Genomic DNA, 20,964 nt, shown 5'->3' with positions numbered 1-20,964 from the left:
CATAATTTCAGTGAACTGTAAAAAGAAATAAGACACAACTCTACCAAAATGCTCGGGACTAGAAGAATTTTGGATTTCAGATTTTAAAAAAAAATTATTTTGAAATACCTCAATTTGCGTATACATAGATAATTGTACTTGGAGATAAGACCCAAATACGAAATACAAAAAGGGCTGTTTCGCTGTTTCAGTATCTTTACTGAGACTCTGTAAGAAGTTCCTCTTCATCCAAACCTGCTTTTACAACTTCCCCTCCACTATGCCACTTTTGCTAATGAGACTTCCACCATTTATGGGAACTAGATATATTAGAGTAGGAAAACAGCGGTCTAGTTTATTGCCTTCTACTCGAAAGGAAAGTCTGGCCTAAAATTTAACACAGGGTGGGGTTTTGAGGCCCTTCAGTTTTTGTCAAATTCCAACTCCTGGAAGCACTTACCAGGAAAACCAATGTTGAGGAATGCAGGGAGTTGCACTCCAGCACTATCTAGAGAGCTGCCAATTTCTAGTGATGATGTAATACCACAAGCCAGGAAGGAAGGAAGGTTTAAGGCTCTCTTGTGATAAAGGATTCTAGGTTCACACTTACTCTCTCCTACAAAACTGCTTCTATCTTTAGAGTAAATTCTTATTCATAACTGGCATTATGTGCACATTAACTGCAGTTTTAAACTCCCCTAGAAACTATCTGTAAATGGGGTATGCCTTATGGATACAAGTGAAACCTTTCTTTTTCAAAAAATATTTAGGTTATATAAGTTCACGTAAGACAACATCACACTGAACTGAGCAGGACTTTGTGCTAAGTTGCAACACGTACCTGTACACTCTCAGTGGCCTTGATGTGGTGTTGATATACTGGAATTTCATACAAAAAATACTAATGCCAAAATTATGGGCACTGATAATCTCTTAAAATGTCAATATACACCAGAACACTAGGTAGGCTTTATCATATTTCTTACATTGAAAAATGCCTTTTATTGTAAGACACACCCTTATTTCAGGAACAACAACAAAATACAAAAGATATACCTGCACTTCTAAGACGCACCCCATTTTAGAGATGTTTATATAAAGAAAAAAGTGAATCTTAGAATTGATGAAATACACTAATAACAGAAAATTCATTCTTACCTCACACTTGACAAAACCAGAAGAATCGATGATGACAATTTTAGAAATGAGTCCTCCACAATCTGGAGTAAGGCACAACTCTTTAAGAATATCCTGTGGATGTCAACAGAAAATGTGCCTAAAGGTAGAACTACACTGCAGAATTTTTCATTTTATTTTTTCAAAAATTGAAGTATTGTACAAATGGTTAAACATAACATGTGAATGTTCAGAGTCTTTTTTGCATCCAAGTACTGAGTATCCTGTCTGTTATAACTGTATCTTAGTTATATAATAGTGCATATACAGTGGACCTTTCTAACCTGCAGCCTCATGATCCACGATTCAAATGTATACAATGCTATACCTTTGAATCTTGGATAGAGAATGTGTCTGAAGAAATATAATGTGTAGATTTGATAAAGGTAGATTTGATATGTGTGGATATGAATAAACTGAATGAAAGAAATGAATGAATGAAGCCTTATTTGGCTGAAGACACCATTCTAAATTATTTACTACCTGCTTGTTGGACTGTAATTAAAAGTTGCTGACCTGCTAACTGTGATAAAAACTGTGACAATGATAAGAGAAATGTTTACACCTGTCAACATTTGCTGACCAGAAACCAGATTAATTCTTAAGGGAAATTATCTCTGTTTACATTAGTCAAAGACAATGCTCTTTCAAGCCAAACCCAGAACATAATGGTTTGTTACCTGAAGACAAACATCTATGTCAGGAGGTGAAGACTCAAAATAATTTCAACAGGACAATTATTTACTACGTCAGCAGAATATTCCTATAAAATACTCAATCTAATAATTCTCAAGTGTGGCAGACCAAAGGAGTCTGGTCCACTTGCTATGCTCTGCTCAATTGGGAAGGGGAGAGATCGTGTACCTTGAGTGTCAGATCTGCAATGGAATGCAGTCTGCACTTTGCCTCCTTTTCTCAAGGGAAGAGAAAGGAGTGGGGTTTTGGAGCCTTGGATTTTGCACAGGAAGTCAAATTCAGCTGTATGGAAAACAGAGATCTGGTCTTTGGCATTGTTCTTAGGAAAAGGATGCATGTTGCCGTTTTGAAGTTTTGGAAACTACATGTTGGCAGATTTGCAAGGAAGTAGTCTGGCCTAAGAGATGTTCTTCATGGAGGAAGAATGGAGAAAAGGTGATATATGAATGAGGACTATTGAACCTTTCCATGTAGTGTGGATGCTGAGAAAAAATGTAATTCCCTTTTGTTGGTTTGTTAGCCAATAGAACTGTAAGTTGTTTGTGAATTCAGTGAAGTTACATAGAATCTATATGTCCAGTGTCATTCTTTGTGTAAAAGTGTTAAAGTTCTGATACCCTTTCTCTTACTGGAAAATTACAATAAAACGAATCTATGCTTTTAAAGTTACTGAGAAGTTATTCATAACAGTGGCAGGGCTCCTTCGCAAGGCAGAAGCAGAGGCTGGTGGGGCTCATTACTACTTCCATTGCTACCTTAAGCCATTAAGTCCTATGAGAACTTCACATTTCTCTCAAACTTTGTGAAGATTGCACCAAGACTGTGAACTTACGAGGCTTATGAAGTAAGTCCCTATTAAAAATAGTGTAGGGCAGCAGGGGAGGAAGCAACAAGCCCCAGCCATCAAGTGTGGCATGTTTTTCGGACTCTTAGCATTGTATCAATGCAACCAGCACATTCCACACAGAAGCAAAGCATTACAAATTTGATGTTACCTTGTCATTTTTATCACTGTATCTTGTTGCTTTCAGCTTCTTCCAACAGCTTACATGAAATTCCACTATGCATTGTTCACAGCAGGAAACACGTATAAAACCCTGAGAATTGCAGGCCAGAGATGTGAGCATTAGGCGTATAATACTAAAGCAGTATTTTATACTTAGTAATATTCATGACAAGTTCTGCATAAGTATTTTGTGAAAAGGTCAACATAAATAATAATACTGGTTTATTAGATACTATTCATCCCTTCAGTTACCTTAAAATCTGGATCACTAAAATAGATTTTGATTTTTTGTGCTCGGCAGTGCTGATAGCTACAAACGGCATCTGGATTTGGAGGAAACTTGCATTCTTCAATACAATCTTGCAATATTACCTATAAACCAGAGAGCAACAATGAATATGGTCATTTTTTAAATGCAGTTTGAAATAATTATAATCCAGAATAATTCATTAAAAAATCCACTGCCATATTTTCCTCTAGGGATGAAAGCATGTGTGTTTTTTAAGCATTTTAATTCTACAAGGCATGGAGAGAAAGAAGAAGAAAACTAGATCAATCTGGCAGAAAGGGACGTTGACAGCCCAGCAGAAAAGGTCTCTTACACTGATATACTTGGTTCCCCATATCTCTCTGTCTTCTGTTGATATGCAAATCTCTCTCCACCAATCAGATAGCACTACCATATAAGGAATGTGCTCCCTCCTCCCCTTCTGTTTCCTGCTAGGTCTAGAAATCTTCACAAGCCAGGCCTTCAAAGTAGGCCAGTTTGTTACATATACAAGTAAAGTTTCACCTAAAGCTGATGCCTTCCATAGTACATTAGTTTCACTAATATTTCAGGCCCTCTCTGTGTTCTTCTTATGAAGACAGCAGCACCTCACTAGATCTAGAAATATCCCTTGGGTTTGAGTGATGTGGGTGTTTGCAATATGCATGGGAATGGCATACTATATAGACACACTTAGACTGTTCACTGATACTGTAAAGGCTCTTTTAATGTGCCATTTTATCTTCACTATTAGGTTTCAAATGCTTTTAAAACTAATTCAAATGAGTTTTAATTTAATTGCTTATTTGTTTTTTCTTTAAAGTTTTTTAACTATACTTCATGTTGGCCAAATTTTGTTTCTCTCTACATTGTAAGCTGTCTTGGCTCTCAAAATTGAGAGACATGTTTAAACGAATTTGAAAATGCCAACCATTTTCTGATTCTGTTCACTGTCTTGTATAGAAATCTTCATATTAAGCAGTTCTTAGTATCTTAGATGGCAAAACCTTGTGCTAAGAAGCATGTGACTCCTTTTGAAAGAGCTGCCCTCCCCAATACACAAACACATATTTCCCAAAGCTTTAGAAGAACAGAACAGTTTTCTTAAACACACCCACAATGTTTATATCTTCTCAACATTTCATTTTCCCCCAACCTTTCACATATCAAGATAACAGTTGTACTTACTTGTAATTTCTCTATCCTTGTCTCTTCAATAACTATTGAAGTTGTAGGCCACGTCAATACACCAGGAACCATTTTATGATTAACCATGGTCTTCGATTTCATAAACTGCTCCAGTGCATCTGAAAACCTAGTGTAAGCAGAAAAATTCAAGTCTTGTAGTCCTTAATTTAATATTCTGGAATACAATGCAGCTGGGCTTATCATTCTCACTCTCTCACCTCTGCCCAAACAAAGCAGTACAAAAACGGGAAAGTGTGTCTTTCTAGAATGAGGAAAACAAAGAACTGGCAGCATCTGCTGAACTTATTCCCCTAACCCACTGCTATTTTTTGTGTGTGTATTGCGTCCTATTCAGACTGTAAACCTGAAGGCAGCAAACTGTCAAATCAATAATTTGTTAGTTAATTCAAGGGCTCCAAATTCCTATCTTCTTTTCAAAAGCAAATAGTTACTGCAATGTAAACAAGGATATTGGCTCCTCACTTTGCTTCTAGGAAGAGCCTCCAAACTGCTATTCCTGCCACTTACATATCATATGCTGCTAGGACCCTTTTACACTACACAATAGAAACACCATGGTTTCACTGTAATAACCGTGACACCATCCTATATAATCCTGGGATTTGTAGTTTAGGGAGAGCTATTTAGATTTTTTTGCCAGAGATCTCTAGTGCCTCACCAAACTCCAAACCTTAGCATTTCACAAGATACAGCCACTGTGAGTGAAATTGCAATCAACAGTTATTTACGTAAGTATACCACTCACCGATTTTGTCTTAAATATACTTTTCCAATTCCATAGTGTGCTAAGCAATCAAATCTCACTTTCTGATACTGCTCAATTATATTATTGAACTGGTCTTTGGCCTTGGTTAATTCCTTTTAAAAACACAAACAGTTTAAAATTGATTAAACAAATACACACCAAAACGAAAAACAAACATACTATAAAAGATAAATATGAATGTATTAAGATTGTTTGCATAGGTTTATAGTTTGGGACCATGTTATCTACAGGATCACTAACTGCAAACCTAAGGACCTTATTATCAGCTGCCTCCAAATTGTGGCATGACCTATTGGAAAAGGAAGTGAGAGAAACCTACCCCTCAGAAGAGAAATTAACTCCTGAAAGAGTTGTCATGGGGAAAAGGTGTCTCAACTGAAGCTTTATCACCAATCCTTGTTTTCATAACAAGCTAAATTTTCAAAATCCAATTATCACAAGGATAGATAGTGAGATGAAATCTTATGAACAGGGGTACAGGCAGGAAAACAAATTCCACAAGGTTGACCCTTCCCAATGCTATCCAAAGCTTATATATACGTATACATATATATATATACAGATATACATATACATACATACATACACACACACACATACATAACTTTAAAAATGTATGTGTTCTGACTTACATACAAATTCAACTTAAGAACAAAACTACAGAAACTATCTTTTGTTTGTAACTTGTGGACTGCCTGTATATGGTTTAGAAAGGAACTACCAACACTAATAATATTTTAGATCAAAAGTTGTTCACTGTCTAAATTGAAAACTGTCAAACATAAAAGCTTGAAATCTTACCTCAGGCTGTCCTATTCCAATAAGAGACGTGGCATATCCATAAATGATTATAACATTATCAACAACAGTAAGATTGAATTTCTGCAACAAGTTCAAAATATTAAAAACCGTTATTTATCCCTGAACATTATATTTCCAAGAACTTTATTCTCCCCCACCCCCCCACCCCAAATCTCTCTTTCCATACAGACACAGACACTTCTGCATTCCCTTTTGAGGAGAAAACAACTTGAAAAATGTAAAAACAAGCAAATCAGTAAATCATAAAGTAGAATTAAAAGATAAAATCCTAATTAATGGTAGCAAGATAAAACAACTAGAACAACAAACAAGAAGTAAAATAACGGCACCATATTAAAATGACTCTGCTTCAACTAATTAGTTAACAGCAGATGTAACTTCAAAGTCCGTTTTAAAATAGGAGGCAAAGGAGTCAAGCACATGTTCAACAGAAAAGTATGTCACAATGTTGGATTCACCATTGAAATGTTGTTGTCTGCCTGCCTGTTCATTAATGTATAGACTTTACTAGAAAGCAACTCTGTACAGAAAGCAGCCACTTCACTGTTTGTGGGCACCAGATGAACAAAGCACATAACACTAATTATGTGCTTTGATCATGTGGTGCCCACTATTTTGGTTTTCTTTTAATAAAGGCCTGCTTGTACAGTTAAGACTGATCCTATCTAGTCATTCAAACTGTGTTCAGAAGCCATTCTTCTGTACACAATCTTAACTGTTAGACAGGCTCAATCTTAACTAAAAGCTGAATTAGAAGTGGCTTTAAAGCATTTAATGATGTGAGAAGAAAGGGAAATGAGTACTGTACTCATGTAAGAACCGTTCTGCACACCTAATTAATGACCAAACCCTGTAAAAAATATTCAATGGACACAAGGAGAAAAAAGCCAAGAGCAAGGGATCCTAATGAAAGCGAGTTTCAGTCTAGGAGCAGCTGTCAAAAGGACCTTGCTGCCTATGATAGTGGAGGACTGAGAAAAACTTCATCAAAATATGGTTGGATCCAAGCTTTTATAGGTCATAAACATAATTTTAAACATAATCCATAAAGTGACTGATAGAAATGTGTTAGCGCAAGAGAAAATGAAGCGTAAGAACTGCATGTCATTTGCATACTGGTAATTCTTTTGTACTTCCCTTTGACAATTCCCTTCAAAGTTAAAATATAGCACCTACAAAATCTGGAAAACAGAATGGAACCCTAAGGCAGGCCAAAAGACATGGCACAAAACCAGAGCTCCTTTCGCAACAGAAAAAGCTGGAGCCATTGCAACACTGCCCCAAACCAATGCTAGCCAGTTGAGAGGGAAGGATACTGCTGTTTGTAAAACTAAAAGTCACAATGTTTCTAGGGAAGTTAACAGAGTTCTGTTCCCCTTTCTCTATTCTCCAGTTTAACTTCAGCGGAGGAACAATAGCTATTTGAATTCTCAAACTTTATGCTCCGTATACTTCTGTTCACTGTACCTAATCTTTGGTAACAGTCAGATAATTTCGTTCATTAATTTGTCACCCCATGTCTCACAGAACATTTAAACCTTTTACAAGTTGAACCTAGAGCAGTGGTTCTCAACCTATGGGTCCCCAGATGTTTTGGCCTTCAACTCCCAGAAATCCTAACAGCTGGTAAATAGGCTGGGATTTCTGGGAGTTGTAGGCCAAAACACCTGGGGACCCAAAGGTTGAGAACCACTGACCTAGAGGAACAATTGTTAGTTTTGTAATGTACTTTGACATCAGAGTATCTTCTCCCACGATCAGCACCAAATGTCATATAGAAGACAAGTCCAAAACATTTTATTTCTAATACCTTAACATATTTCCTAGCATTATCAATTTTTTTGTTCATTTCGCATGCTTCCTGATACTGTTATGGTTTTTAAAGCATATTCGAAAAAAAGTGTAAAAGCTCATTTTATGAGGAAAATGATATTGTTCTCGGAATAATGATATTTTTCCCATTACCTTTAGATGGAATGAATCTATACTATTCAATAAAAGTACAAAGGATTTTTCAGCACTGTGGAAACGTTGATCCATCAAAGATGTGCATCCTTGCATAATATGAGTCTTCAAACTTTCCAGAGAAGTTATAGCATTCATCTAAAAAATCAACAAGAATAAATATTGTCTTTGGTACATCAAAACTTCTTTTAAAATAGCATGACAATATGATTCCCTCGTGATGTTTTAGCCTACAACTCCCAGCAGAACCAGTCAGTACACCCACAGGCATTGATTAAGAGCCTTGTAGACTTGTAGATGTAAGCATACTGAGAGCAGTAGATTCTTAGTAGTTCCTAAGAATTCAAATAAATATTGCTTAATTTTTTTTCGTGTCAGGAGTGACTTGAAAAATTTCTGGTGTGAGAAAACTGGCCGTCTGCAAGGACGTTGGGCAGGGGACTCCCAGATGTTTTACCATCTCCCAGATGTTTTACCAGCGTAGAAGGCAGAACCAAGAGTAAGAAGTTTCCAGCAGCCGGTGAGGAACCACTATTCTGTTTCAAATGCCACTTCCATAGCTTCTGAAGGAAGGAAGAGCAGCCAGCATCTGCTGGACTTTACTCTCTTCCTACTTCCATTTCTTTTTACTTGTCTCAAGGTAGAAGCTCACATTCATTTCCGTTGCAACCATTGATCCCAATCGTAGACGGTTGCTTCTCCATGCCCTTCCCAGAAACAACATATATTGCCAATATCATCTTATTGTGCCCATTAGTGAGGGAAATTCCTCCTTCAATCTTCATACTGTGGGAAGGCCTTAGGAGTCATAGGAGTCATAGACCTCACAGCCAAGACTGTACCCATTACAGATGCTCACAGACCACTGTATAAATAAAATAATAATAAAATTTGACAAATGGTTGGGAAAAACTAGTAAAAGACTGGTAAGAGGAAGCAATAATCTAAATATTAGAATAGGGAAGCTCATATCATGTGTGCTGCCGCTATGACGGTCCCTCCAAAGTGCCAAGCTGTGGAGGAGTCTGACTCTGTGTGGGTGGAGAACACATGCAAGTCACAATAGAGAACAAACAAAAATCAGAACAAGTCACCTTTGTGCTGTAATTACCGTATATTTGTTCTTAGTGCCTTGTCAGTCCATTTCCTTTGGCAATAGAAGCATGGCTAACCTGACTGTTTCTATGTATAACTATCTCCCCCCCCCCCCCCGGGGAGGGGGGGGGGGACGACTTTCACAATTTAGCAAAACATACTGTGTTGTCATTTTCATAACTATCTAACTTCTCAAATAGCTTTCAGGCTACTTTTGAAACTATCAACTCATGAAAGCAATGTGTGGGAAGACTCCCTGTGCAAATGACCTCAGCTTAACAATTCACCAGAAGGTGCTACGTTATAATGCTCTGTGTGCTTTTCAGATTTATTTCAAAGATTTCTCAGCATTTTGAATGTGTACAAGACGCCGAGAAATCTTTGAAGTACTTGAAAATTGCAACCATGATGGCCTCTAAACAAACGATGAAAGCTTAATTTACATATTTAATACCTGCTGTACAGTGCCACCAGATGCATTCTGTTCACTTTTCAAATTCAGCTGGTCTCTGAAATTAAAAGTTGTTATTTTTGTCATTAAAATTTGGATGCACATGTATGTCTCATTTATTTTTTAAAAAACAACAACATGAAATGTATTCCTATATTTAGGTCTCTTGTGAGTGCCCAAACTGATTCTAGATATCAACTTTTCAAGTTTTTCTCTAGCTTTACGTAAATTAGAATTACATATTTTATTCCTCCTGACAAACGTTCCATTGCCCCATGTTCAGCATGACAACTCCAGAATGTCTCCAAATTCTGAAGTTCAAATTGTCTTTGCAATGGTATAGCAACTGACATCCCCTCTCTGGCTCCAAACCTGATATGCCTAGGTGCTATGTTGCCATGGTGTGTAGAGTTAGCTTAGGTAGCTAACCTTACTTTACATCTCTGGAGTTATGGAGGAGATCTGAAATTATCCCTCTCTTGCCTGTTATAAATCAGGATTCTGGCAATATCACTTTTTCCCTTAACCACATCAGGTAGCCAGGGACTGTGGAGCTTTCTATCTGAAAATTACACAACCTGGTGTATAAGCTTCATAAAACTAGTCAGTATGTCTTATCTCCACTCAAGCTAAAAGCATTAGCCTGGAAATGCATTTTTGGCACACTTGCTTTAGCCTCCACATGACTGGAAAGTTATTTGCTCTTCCAAAGCTTCATTCTACTTTTTCAAAAGCATTAATGGGCCAAAATAAAACTCCAAAATACTATTTTAAATTTCATACAGTTATGGGAAGTGTAACTTTTAGGTTAAAAAAACAAAAATAAAAGAGGTTTACCTTGCCTTTTCGGAATCACCCATTTTACTCTTTGGTTTCCTTGGATTTTCATTCAGTCCTATATTTTAAAAAATCCTCATTTATTTACATGTCTGTTCTAGCTGTAAAATATACTCATGTTAGCACAAAATATAACTACAAGTGACCTTCTGAATATCAGTAACAACTTTTAAAATGATCATGGGACAGAATTTCCTGCTTGGCTACCAATTGTACTCAATATAATCTCAAACCTTCTAAGGCACCTTCTTTGATGTTCAATACATCCCTCTGGTGCACAATGACCCATTACGGAACATCTATACATTACGAATGTATCAATGTGATTTATATCCTGTCTTATCCCTGTGTATGACCCAAAGCAATCTACAGAACCAATTAAAATAAAATACAGATCTATTAAAGCTAAACTATTAGATTAAAACAGGACCCAATAAGAACAGATTCTAAATATGAACATGAGGGGAAAAAACTCTACCCACCCTTTAAAACTTCAGCCCTTTCTTTCTACAATTATGATTCAAAACCAAAAGATTTCGCATCATTTTTGGTACTGGTACTTAAAATCAAATTTATCAGAATATTTCAAGTTACACGATCATTCCCCCCCCCCCCAAATGATGGGCAAGTGAAGAAGTAGGCCATAGCCTATGAAAATTCAAGCCACATAAACCCATTAATCTTTTACAGTGCCAGAAGACTCTTTACGTATCATCTTTGAGATTGGCCAATCCCATATTTTTACCTATGCCACCTTACATCCACAGTCTAAGCTTTCCCCATAATGATTTAGGATTCCTTCATCATAACAATATATAGCCCAACTATTTTATTAACTTACCTGAAGCAGATTCTGAAAGTCTATCCTGATTTTCTTTAATTAATGTATTAGTTGGCACCTATTAAAAGGTAAAATGTGATACAATGATAAAAATGAGTAACTTTCCCTCCATTATGTCAATTCTATTTTATGCAGACAATGTATTTAAGCAAAATATTGAAATATCCCATGAAATATCCCATGAACTGAGTACTAATATACATCTGTTGGGTGACTATGAAAATGATGGTGTCTATGAAGGCTTGTGTCAAATAAAACTTGTTAGTCTTCAAAGTGCCCCAAGACACTATTGTAGTTGATATGGGTATTCAATTTAACAAAGATATGACCACCACCTAAATGCATTATTATTGCCATATTTCTACTATCTGTAACTGCAGCCTACAATCTCACATTCACCAGCAACAGTGCTAAACTAATACTAGAGGTGAAATATGGCCATACTGATTATAACTTTATTTATTTATTTATTTATTTATTTACTACATTTATATCCCACCCTTCTCACCCCAGACAGGGGGACTGAGAGCGGCCTCAAAGAAAGGCAGCAATTTGATGCCGTACACATACATAAATACAATAAAAATAACATATGCATTAAAACAAAAAAGCAATATTAAAAACAATTAGAAAAGTCACGTTATCCAGTGGCAAATCCAAGGCCATTCCATTAGTTATTTCACAGTTCCATATATTCACAAAGGTCAGGAGGGAGAGGGTTGCTCTGATTTTGCTTGAGAGGGAGTTTCATAGCTGAGGGACCACCACTGAGAAGGCCCTATCTCCCATCCCTGCCAATCGTCCCAGTGAAGAAAGCAGGACCAAGAGAAGAACTTAACCTCCAAGGTGGATCATAGAGCGAGATATGTTCAACACAGGTAAGCTAGGCCAGAACCATTTAGGGCTTTATAGGTCAAAGCCAGCACTTTGAATTGTGCTTGGTAGCTGACTGGCAGCCAGTGCAGCTGACGTAACAGGGGAGTTGTATGCTCCCTGTACGCCGCTCCAGTTAGAAACCTGGCTGCTGACCATTGGACCAATTGGAGCTTCCGAACAGTCTTCAAAGGCAACCCCACATAGAGTGTGTTGCAGTAATCTATACAGGATGTAACAAGAGCATGTACCACCATGGCCAAGTCTGACTTCCCAAGGTACGGGCGCAACTGGCACACAAGTTTTAGTTGTGCAAAAGCTCCTCTGGCCACCGCCGAGAACTGGGGTTCCAGGCTGAGCAATGTATCCAGGATTACCCCCAAGCTGTGAACCTGTCTCTTCAGGGGGAGGGTGACCCTGTTCAATACAGGCTGTAATCTTATGCCCTGTTTGGCCTTCCGACTGACCAAGAGTACCCCTGTGTATTGTCTGGATTCAATTTAAATTTGTTTGCCCTCATCCAAACCATCACAGTGGCCAAGAACTGGTTCAGGATCTGAACAGCCTCCTTAACAGTCCTGAGCTTTATCTACCTCACCTTTTTCAAAAAGCCACCCAATTTGATAGCTATTACAAAATCTGTTTTAGGTTTTGAAAGTCATCGAGATAAGCATATCGAACTATGCAACCGAACTTCTCTGCTGCTGAAGAGACACAATTAAGAACAATTGCATTCTCTCTAAACAAAAAGCTATTGGAAATGGCCAATTACTCGAGTTCAAAGCAGGATCCAAAAAGAGTGCTAAATGAAAGACCAACTAATTGTCTGAATACCTGTTTCTTCTTGCCTTTGCAGGACATTCCGCCCATTTAAACAGAGTGACTGTTTCGCTTTGTACTGCTTATTTCGGTGACCTTCAATCTAAATCTTTCTCTTGGTTTCGTTTCCCCATCTCTTTCTTCTTCCTGCCCTGCCCTTAAAAATTACTTTCGTATTCATTGTTACAGATCCAGCTGATCGCCCTAAACCAACCAGTGTCATGCACTCAAATCCATTCCAGGATACCTGAAACTCCTCCATGCAGCAGGGTTTGTCTCTGCACCTTAAATAATATTATGTCTTCAACAGCACACACAACAGGCTTCTAACTTCCCAGATTGAATGTAATTACTGGTCAAAATGAAGTGAACTCACCCAATTATGTGACTTGTTTGATTTTCTAAGAAATGAGTGTCCTTGATCTTTTGCAGGTATTTAAATTATCATTATTTTATATATATATTTACCCCAGTTCACTATGAAAGGCAAATTGTTACTGAGTGGTATTTTGCAATTTTAAAATGTTTGGTTCACATGCTGGTTTTAAATGTAACTAATTGGAGAAGCGAATGCTTGACAAATGTTTAAATGCCTAATTATACTACATTTTCTAGTAAGGCAATAAATCTTTCCATGGATCCAATAAGGGATTACACATATAAGATGCCACTTTGGCTGGACAGCACTATTCCCGCTCCCCCTTTCACACTATGGTCAGCAAGGCATAACTTTAAGATGATAGAGCTATGTCAACTACACAGTACAGAACTATGTTAGAGAATTGTGATGATGTGCAATGGGGCACTATGCAAAATGCCCTGCTGTGCAATGGAGGCACAACTGGGCACATTTTTGATGCAAGACAAAGGGCACTCACAATTTTCCACTGCCCTCTGTTCTAGATTACTTGCGTCCCATAGCAATATTGGGGGCTATTGCTCTCCGCCTTGTGTTCTCATTGAACAAAGGTAGTCTGTCCAACATTTTTGCATTTGCAAACCAGAATATCAAAAACCATAACCACAACAATAACAAATATGCTTAACATCATTTTAATCAAGTATTTTAATTTAACAGCATTTCTTACTGGTGATTAATCCAGACTACCTATCATGGCTCTGTTTTATCTTTATTTCAGTAGCTAAAGAAATAAGCTTCCTCAGAATTCTATAGAAGGCAATCTGAAAAATTGGTTTTGCTAAGATAGGGCAAAGTTCTTATGAATTTCCTGAAATTTAAGTTGGAACTGGCCTGGAACAAATTTTGTTGGTTGATTTTTCTAGCAAACTGATTTGAACACAACAGCTGTACAAACAACAGGAACATACACTGCATTGCAGTAATCATTGTTTGTTTTGTACTGCACCAAGGATCCAGCAAGTTAGTATATGTTCTAGAATTCAGGCAAAATAATCTCATCTGTATTTCTTTCTCCTTTGTCAGATAATTTCTACATCCATATAACAAAGCTTGAACTGTTACCCTCTAGTTTACTGAGCTCTGAAATATTTCATGTTCTCAAATATCTATTTCTTGTTCTCCCAACTAAACAGCAAGAATATCAATTTCTCATCTTACGAAGAAAAATAATTTTGCCTAGTACCATCATTATTACTGAAAAATTCAGGGAACTTGTGATTTAAACCCATGCTAATTTATTTGTAAGAAACACTGACTTTGTTTGAAATAACTATTCCTTTATTTTTTAGGAATTAAGGTAGCATAGTTTAACTATGGAGACATCCGCATGGCTCCAGGTTAATGCATATTAAAGCTTTATAGTTGGAAAAGGGAGTATTGCACTTTTTAATCTATAACCTTTTTTGTAAGTCACTTTTTGCAATCAGTCTAGTAATCTGTGTCCTCTAAAGTTTAGATACATTTAAATTTAAGTATGAGAAAGGAATACATTTTGGAAATGCATGACCTTTTAGAGAACATAACCTTTTGGAAAACCAGGAATCTCCATAGCCTTTTGGAAGCATGACCCTTTTGGAGATTAATTGGCATTCACACTTTTTGAAAAAAATCATAACCTTTTGTAAAGTATGATATTCCTGAGAATAATTAAATACTCGTTTGAGTGAATCTTCTCCTTAGTGGAAAATATCCACTAGTATTCATGCAAGGAAAATCGGTCTTCTCGGTTGTTAGATTTATATACCTGGTTATCTCTCTGAACTCTTAGGAACAATGCACAAAATATATAGCAGAACCTCAGATGTGTTATTTCAGTTGCCCAAAAAATGTCTACTCTCCCACAAAAATATTGCTTTTAAATCATACTCTCAAGAGACCAAAAAAAGTAGTCTTCGTTAAAAGTAACATGGCTAATTTACTTACCAACTTCATGTATTCAGCATACAGGTATATTTCTTATTGGTTGATAATTTATACTATCTGTTCTCTAAAGCATTCTGTTTTAGTCTCTTCTCTGTTGCATACAGACTCTCTTCAGTCTAAGACTTTATACTAACATTAACTATTGCATACTGTCTTGGCTGACTTCTAAACTGTACTGACTTCCTTCTATCTAAACTGTACTGCTTCTGATGCAAACTGACTTGTGCAATGGAGTTTCACTCTGAATAGTCCCAGATCTGGTCACATGGCCTGCAGTCCCTCCCACAACCTCAAATAATACACAGTTAAGAGGAAAATGCATATCAATATATACATACAATATAGTAAGCAATCACAATTATATACATAACAAATAACTAGTATAGGAGGCTCCATGCAGTCATGCCGGCCAAATGACCTTGGAAGTGCCTACGGGCAACGCTGGCTCTTTGGCTTAGAAATGGAGCTGAGCACCAACCTCCAGTCGGACATGACTGGACTTAATGTCAGGGAAAACCTTTTACCTAGGAGGCTTGTAGAAGGTTGCTATTTCCAACAATACAAATATAGTCTAAAGCAGTAAAGTTGAAATTAAGGCAAGAGCAGTGCAAGAGATAGCAAAAAACAGTAGTAAGAAAAATCACTTTTGGAAACTACACTAAAGTCTAAGAAAGTAACTTGTCAGTAATATCATCTTAACAACCAACACCCTTACCTTTGTTTGCTTTTGCTGATAGATGTGGCTATGTAAATCAGGTTGCTTTTTCCTTTCAATGTCAAATTTCTTTGATTCAGTATAAACTGACGAAGATTCTGAAAAACTTTAAGAAATAATTTAAGTGATAGCATGAAGTTTTTGCACAGAAATAAAGTAGTGAAAATTTCCCAAACTACAAGTTATACTTCAAGTTACAAGCCTGGATGCTTTGGTTAACTACAGTAGGGCCATTAGATTAACTGTTGATTATTGTCAACCACGATATGCAAATATATTTAAGGAATCACTGTTTGTTACTAATGTTTCACTGTTTGTTACTAATGCCCAAGCACAAGATTTGAAGGAACTTTTTTTCTAATATTTTTATTTGAAAGCAGGATAATCTTGCAGATACACACTATGATTTACAAAAATGAGCTTACATTGCATGCCAAAAATTTCTGGTAAAAACCAAGATGTTGCTAATATTGTGTACACTTGTCTCAGAATGAAACCTAATTTCCCAGGTTATTTTTTAAAAAATAACCCATTACTGCACATGATTTTTTAATTATTCTGAAACATGTAGTCAGCTAGAATGAAACTTACTTTTTATGAACGCCCAGTTTCTTCATTCTGTGTTTATTTTGTTTCATACCTAAATAATTTTAAAAATACAGTCAAGTCACTGATTAAATGGTAGTAAAAATATGACTGAAATATTTAAAGGGGAAATAGTACCTCTAATGTCTCCTATTTGTTTTTTCAATTTCTCATGTTGCTGAGTAAGATCTTTAATTCCTTCAGGACTGTCTTTGCACAATTCCTGGCCTTTCTCATTTGCCTGTAGAGCTTTTGCATTTTCTCCCAGGAGAGACAGAGCATCACAAAATCGATAGTGCCCCTACCGAAAACAACAAAAAACACTGCCCCTAAAACAGCATGATTTGTCAAATTATACGTTTTCACCCATTCCAACAAACAGTATATTTTTTTCTTGTGCCTGACAACACAATCCTATGAACATTTACGTGAATTGCATTTAATACAGTTTGTATCTCTTTAGATATTCACAGGATAGCATTCTAAGTGCCGTAGTACCTCAAGTATGAATTATGGACATTTCAAGTATGCAATACAAACAATACAGAATGTAACAACACCGTTTTTAGTTTTGCTGGCACTAGGGAGATTCACAGAATTCAGATAATAGAACTATGTAACAGTTGACATTTACAATGTAAATACTACTTTGCGGTAATTTTTGCATAAAGATAATTATACAATTGATGACTCAAAATATAAAAAATAATAATTTTCAATCCACTTATTTCCACATTTTTTTTAAAAAAAACTGCAAATACACAATGATTGGATCCAAATGGATTATATGAACAAAAATGAAAGAACATTTAAAGCAATTAAAACTTGTGCACCAGTTGCGCCCGTACCTTGGGAAGTCTGATCTGGCCACGGTGGTCCACGCTCTTGTTACATCCCGGATAGACTACTGCAACGTTCTCTACGTGGGGTTGCCCTTGAAGACTGTTCGGAAACTCCAACTAGTCCAGCGTGCGGCAGCCAGATTGCTCACCAGAGCGACATACAGGGAGCATACCACCCCCCTGTTGTGCCAGCTCCACTGGCTGCCGGTTCAATTCCGAGCACAATTCAAGGTGCTGGTCTTAACCTACAAAACCCTATACGGTTCTGGTCCAGTGTATCTGTCCGAACGTATCTCCCTTTACGTCCCACCTCGGAGTTTGAGATCATCTGGGGAGGCTCTGCTCTCGACCCCACCACTCTCACAAGTGAGGCTGGTGGGGACGAGAAGCAGGGCCTTCTCAGTGGTGGCCCCCCACCTGTGGAATTCACTCCCGGGGGAAATCAGAACAGCACCAACCCTCCTCTCCTTCAGGAGGAGGGTGAAGACATGGCTGTGGAACCAGGCCTTTGGGCAACCAGGCAATTAGATAAGACAACCAAATAAGACAATCAGATGTGTAAGATCAGCAGGATTGTCGAAATGGAACCAAAACAGATCCTGAGTTAATGTACACTGATGGGTAGGAGGAAGATCTAGGTTTGTATTGTTTTATTGTTTTTATCATTTTATTGATCTTATTGGATAATGCTGAATTATGGGAATTTGTATCGTTGTACTTTGTGATGATTGTTTTGTGTGGCAGGTGTCTAAGTGCGCCTTGCAGCTGTAAGCCACCCTGGGTCCCCTTCGGGGTGAGAAGGGCGTGGTACAAGAACCCCAAATAAATAAATAAATAAATAAATTTCCCCTCAATATAGAAGTGTAGGCTTCAATGTTATTATTTCAGCTATACCACAAGAAGATATTAAGACTGCAAATTCTATTCATGAATGCCCCTATTCAACTTTTTGCAAAGCTTGTCTATTTAGTCAGCCAACCTAGTTAACACAACCTCCCAAATGAAATTAGCAGGGAAATACATCATAGTAATAACTTAGGTAAAATTTATTCAAGATGAAGTGCTGTGTGGTTTGAGCTGTATGGCCATGTTCTAGCAGCATTTTCTCCTGATGTTTTGTCTGCATCTGTAGCTGGCATCTTCAGAGGATCCTCTGGAGATGCAAGCCACAGATACAGGCAAAACATCTGGAGAAAATGTTAGAAGACAGATATATAAAGCTGAGAAACCACACAGCACTCCAGTGATTCCAGCCTTCAACAATACATTTATTCAAAATCATCAGAAGCAAACACACACACACAGGTTTTCCATAGTAAGCTGAAACTTAATTTAGAACAGGTCAAGCACAACATATTACTGGCCATGGAACTCTGCTTAACAATATGATATTGGTTTTAAATGGCTTTAAATATTTGGGACTTCTTGCATGTTTGAGAATAAGATGCAAGCCTTTAACATGAAGAGAGGCAATTGTGACCTTATCCAGGTTACATATGGCAATATTTTAACAAAATTGTTTCTTAAAGAAGGTTTAGATATCTAGAGGTTATTGTTTCAGTACCAACTTCTATCTAGTGGTTATTTTTATAGCTTTTATGTGATATTGTTTTTATACTCATGTACTGTTTATGTTATATACTACACTTGTAGTGCCTTGTAAGGTACCCCGAGTCCCTTTAGGGAGATGGCGGCGGGATATAAATAAAGCCACATCCTATTGCAACTGTCTTTTGACTTGTCTTCTACTACCTTACTTCTGGTTTCCATTCCAGTCAACATTCTCCTGCCAAGATTTATTTTTTGGCCCATCATTTTGATGTTCGCTAATTATGACAGCTCTCCATTGGTTATCCACTCCGAAGATTCAGTTTAAGCGTCTTATGTTAATGTTTACTGCCCTACATAACCAAGCTCCCCCTCACCCCCATCTCTCTCAACCCTTATTTTGTTTTCATCAACCTCCTTGATATCTGCATTCTGGGGAATCTTAGGCCTCTCGCCCAACCAAGAGCTTCCTCTTCCTTGGCTTGGCTTCATCCTTTTTCATTCGCTGTCCCCTGAGTATTTGTGGACTGCTCCTTCCCTTCCTGTTTTGAAAGCTCAATTGAAAACTATATTTTCCAAATCTTTTGAGATTTTAGCTTGATGTTTTGCAAACTGATATATTTTGATTACATGCATTTTCAGGTTGCCCTATTATATTATAAGGGATTTATGTACTTGCTTGGCGTCTGAGCTTTTGAAGTTTAAATTTGGATGGATTTCATTGATCTGATAAGTATAAATGGCAATATGTCACTTCGCTCTGCAAACTCGAAGACACCTCTCAGGCCAATGTTGAGAAGCCACCCCTAGTTGAAAGTAGTTGTTTGCATGCCCTACTTTCTGAATCCTGCCCTCATGTGACAATTCTTCCTGTCTTCTATGCCATGGATATGTCTGCTGAGGACCGAGAGTTCAGAATTCAAGAGTCCAATAATTTTGGAAGTCTTTCATAAGGTTTTCTGTCAGCTTCTGGAAATGACAAGTTCATTGTTGATAGCTGTCCATTTCTCCTTCCCTAGTTTGCTTTCAATGGATCACACACATCATGAGATGGCATTGTCTCTTCTGAATTGTGAGGGTGATTAGATATCCAAAATTGGTTGGTCTGTGAATAATTTCAGTCTTTGCATGGAGAGAGGTGCCCTCGTGCCTAACTCTGTTGGGTTAATGCAGCTTACCCATAACTGTGACAAACAGGAATTTACTCCAGGTTGACTACATTGTCAGTGCTTTATAATTAGATAGAACACATCCCAAAATTAAGTTTTTCAGTCTCCTGTTTAAATAGCTTTGTGGGAAAAAAAACACAATGCAAAGTTTTCATACTTAATACACAGGAACAAAAAAGCTGCAAAAGTAAAAGCAACTAACCTTTGGCCAACTGGGCTTCAGAATGATAGATCTCTTTCCGTCACATAAGGCCCTCCTAAAAACAAAATACCCTCTTCAGATGAAAAGGACTAAATAAAAGAATTTTCCAGACCAATGAATTGTTAGACGCTTTGAGTCGCTTTTTAGAGAGAAAAAGCAGCAGGAAAATAATAATTATTATTTCTATTTTCTATGAGATGGAGGTTGGACCAAGAGAAGGGCCTCTCTTGAAGATCTCAAGACCCGGACAAGTTCGTACAAGGGGATGTGATCAGCCAATTTGTCCTTCAAAAAACGGACTTTTGAATACTTTTTATACTGACAGTTACCTTTGGATCTTGCCCACTCTGTATTTTTCTCTTAATGATGAACTTTTCTAAACATAAAATCAATGTAGACAAAATAGGGCAGCATCCCAAATATTCAAATTTCCAGTCTCTCTTGAAATTTAAGAGATTACATAAAAAACTTTTAGTTATTTTTCCATTTAGTAAAACTTGATTTCACTTCAATGAAAGCATTTGCTTTGTGTTCTATATCCATTCCTGTGAACCGAGAAAGATGCAATTTGCACTCTTATGATCTAGACTTCAATTTTTCTTTTGATTAAATCAAGTGGACACTGGATCTGCTGAAATATTCTAAAAAATTATTTCCCATATGGGCATTCCAAGAAATTCAGCAGCTATTTATAATCTCTAAAATGCAGTCAATTTCCAAAACGGAACATAGCATTTTGACTTAGGTAAGTCATAT

At 37.1% G+C, this 20,964-nt stretch overlaps 2 protein-coding genes across 4 annotated transcripts in view; one reads left to right on the top strand and one right to left on the bottom strand.

Annotated features, from left to right (window-relative positions):
- The window catches only part of PIGP (phosphatidylinositol glycan anchor biosynthesis class P), a 103,617-nt gene that overhangs the window by 57,260 nt on the left and 25,393 nt on the right, over nt 1-20,964 (top strand). The gene's annotated exons all lie outside the window — the stretch shown is intronic.
- The window catches only part of TTC3 (tetratricopeptide repeat domain 3), a 69,176-nt gene that overhangs the window by 33,114 nt on the left and 15,098 nt on the right, over nt 1-20,964 (bottom strand). For all 3 annotated transcript variants that reach the window (XM_060770342.2, XM_060770343.2, XM_067466712.1), the window contains exons 11-24: nt 20,209-20,263; nt 16,586-16,748; nt 16,454-16,502; nt 15,863-15,968; nt 11,112-11,169; nt 10,271-10,328; nt 9,437-9,491; nt 7,888-8,025; nt 5,902-5,982; nt 5,080-5,192; nt 4,314-4,440; nt 3,110-3,229; nt 2,847-2,948; nt 1,138-1,230 (exon numbers count right to left, since the gene is read on the bottom strand). In XM_060770342.2, the coding sequence (XP_060626325.2) occupies nt 1,138-1,230; nt 2,847-2,948; nt 3,110-3,229; nt 4,314-4,440; nt 5,080-5,192; nt 5,902-5,982; nt 7,888-8,025; nt 9,437-9,491; nt 10,271-10,328; nt 11,112-11,169; nt 15,863-15,968; nt 16,454-16,502; nt 16,586-16,748; nt 20,209-20,263 (1,318 nt within the window). The remainder of the gene's footprint in view (nt 1-1,137; nt 1,231-2,846; nt 2,949-3,109; nt 3,230-4,313; nt 4,441-5,079; nt 5,193-5,901; nt 5,983-7,887; nt 8,026-9,436; nt 9,492-10,270; nt 10,329-11,111; nt 11,170-15,862; nt 15,969-16,453; nt 16,503-16,585; nt 16,749-20,208; nt 20,264-20,964) is intronic.

This window comes from Anolis sagrei, chromosome 3, assembly GCF_037176765.1.
Source record: "Anolis sagrei isolate rAnoSag1 chromosome 3, rAnoSag1.mat, whole genome shotgun sequence".
NCBI classification, from domain to species: Eukaryota; Metazoa; Chordata; class Lepidosauria; order Squamata; family Dactyloidae; genus Anolis; species Anolis sagrei.
Note: the sequence above shows the minus strand (reverse complement) of the source record. Positions and strands in the feature narration are given on the sequence as shown.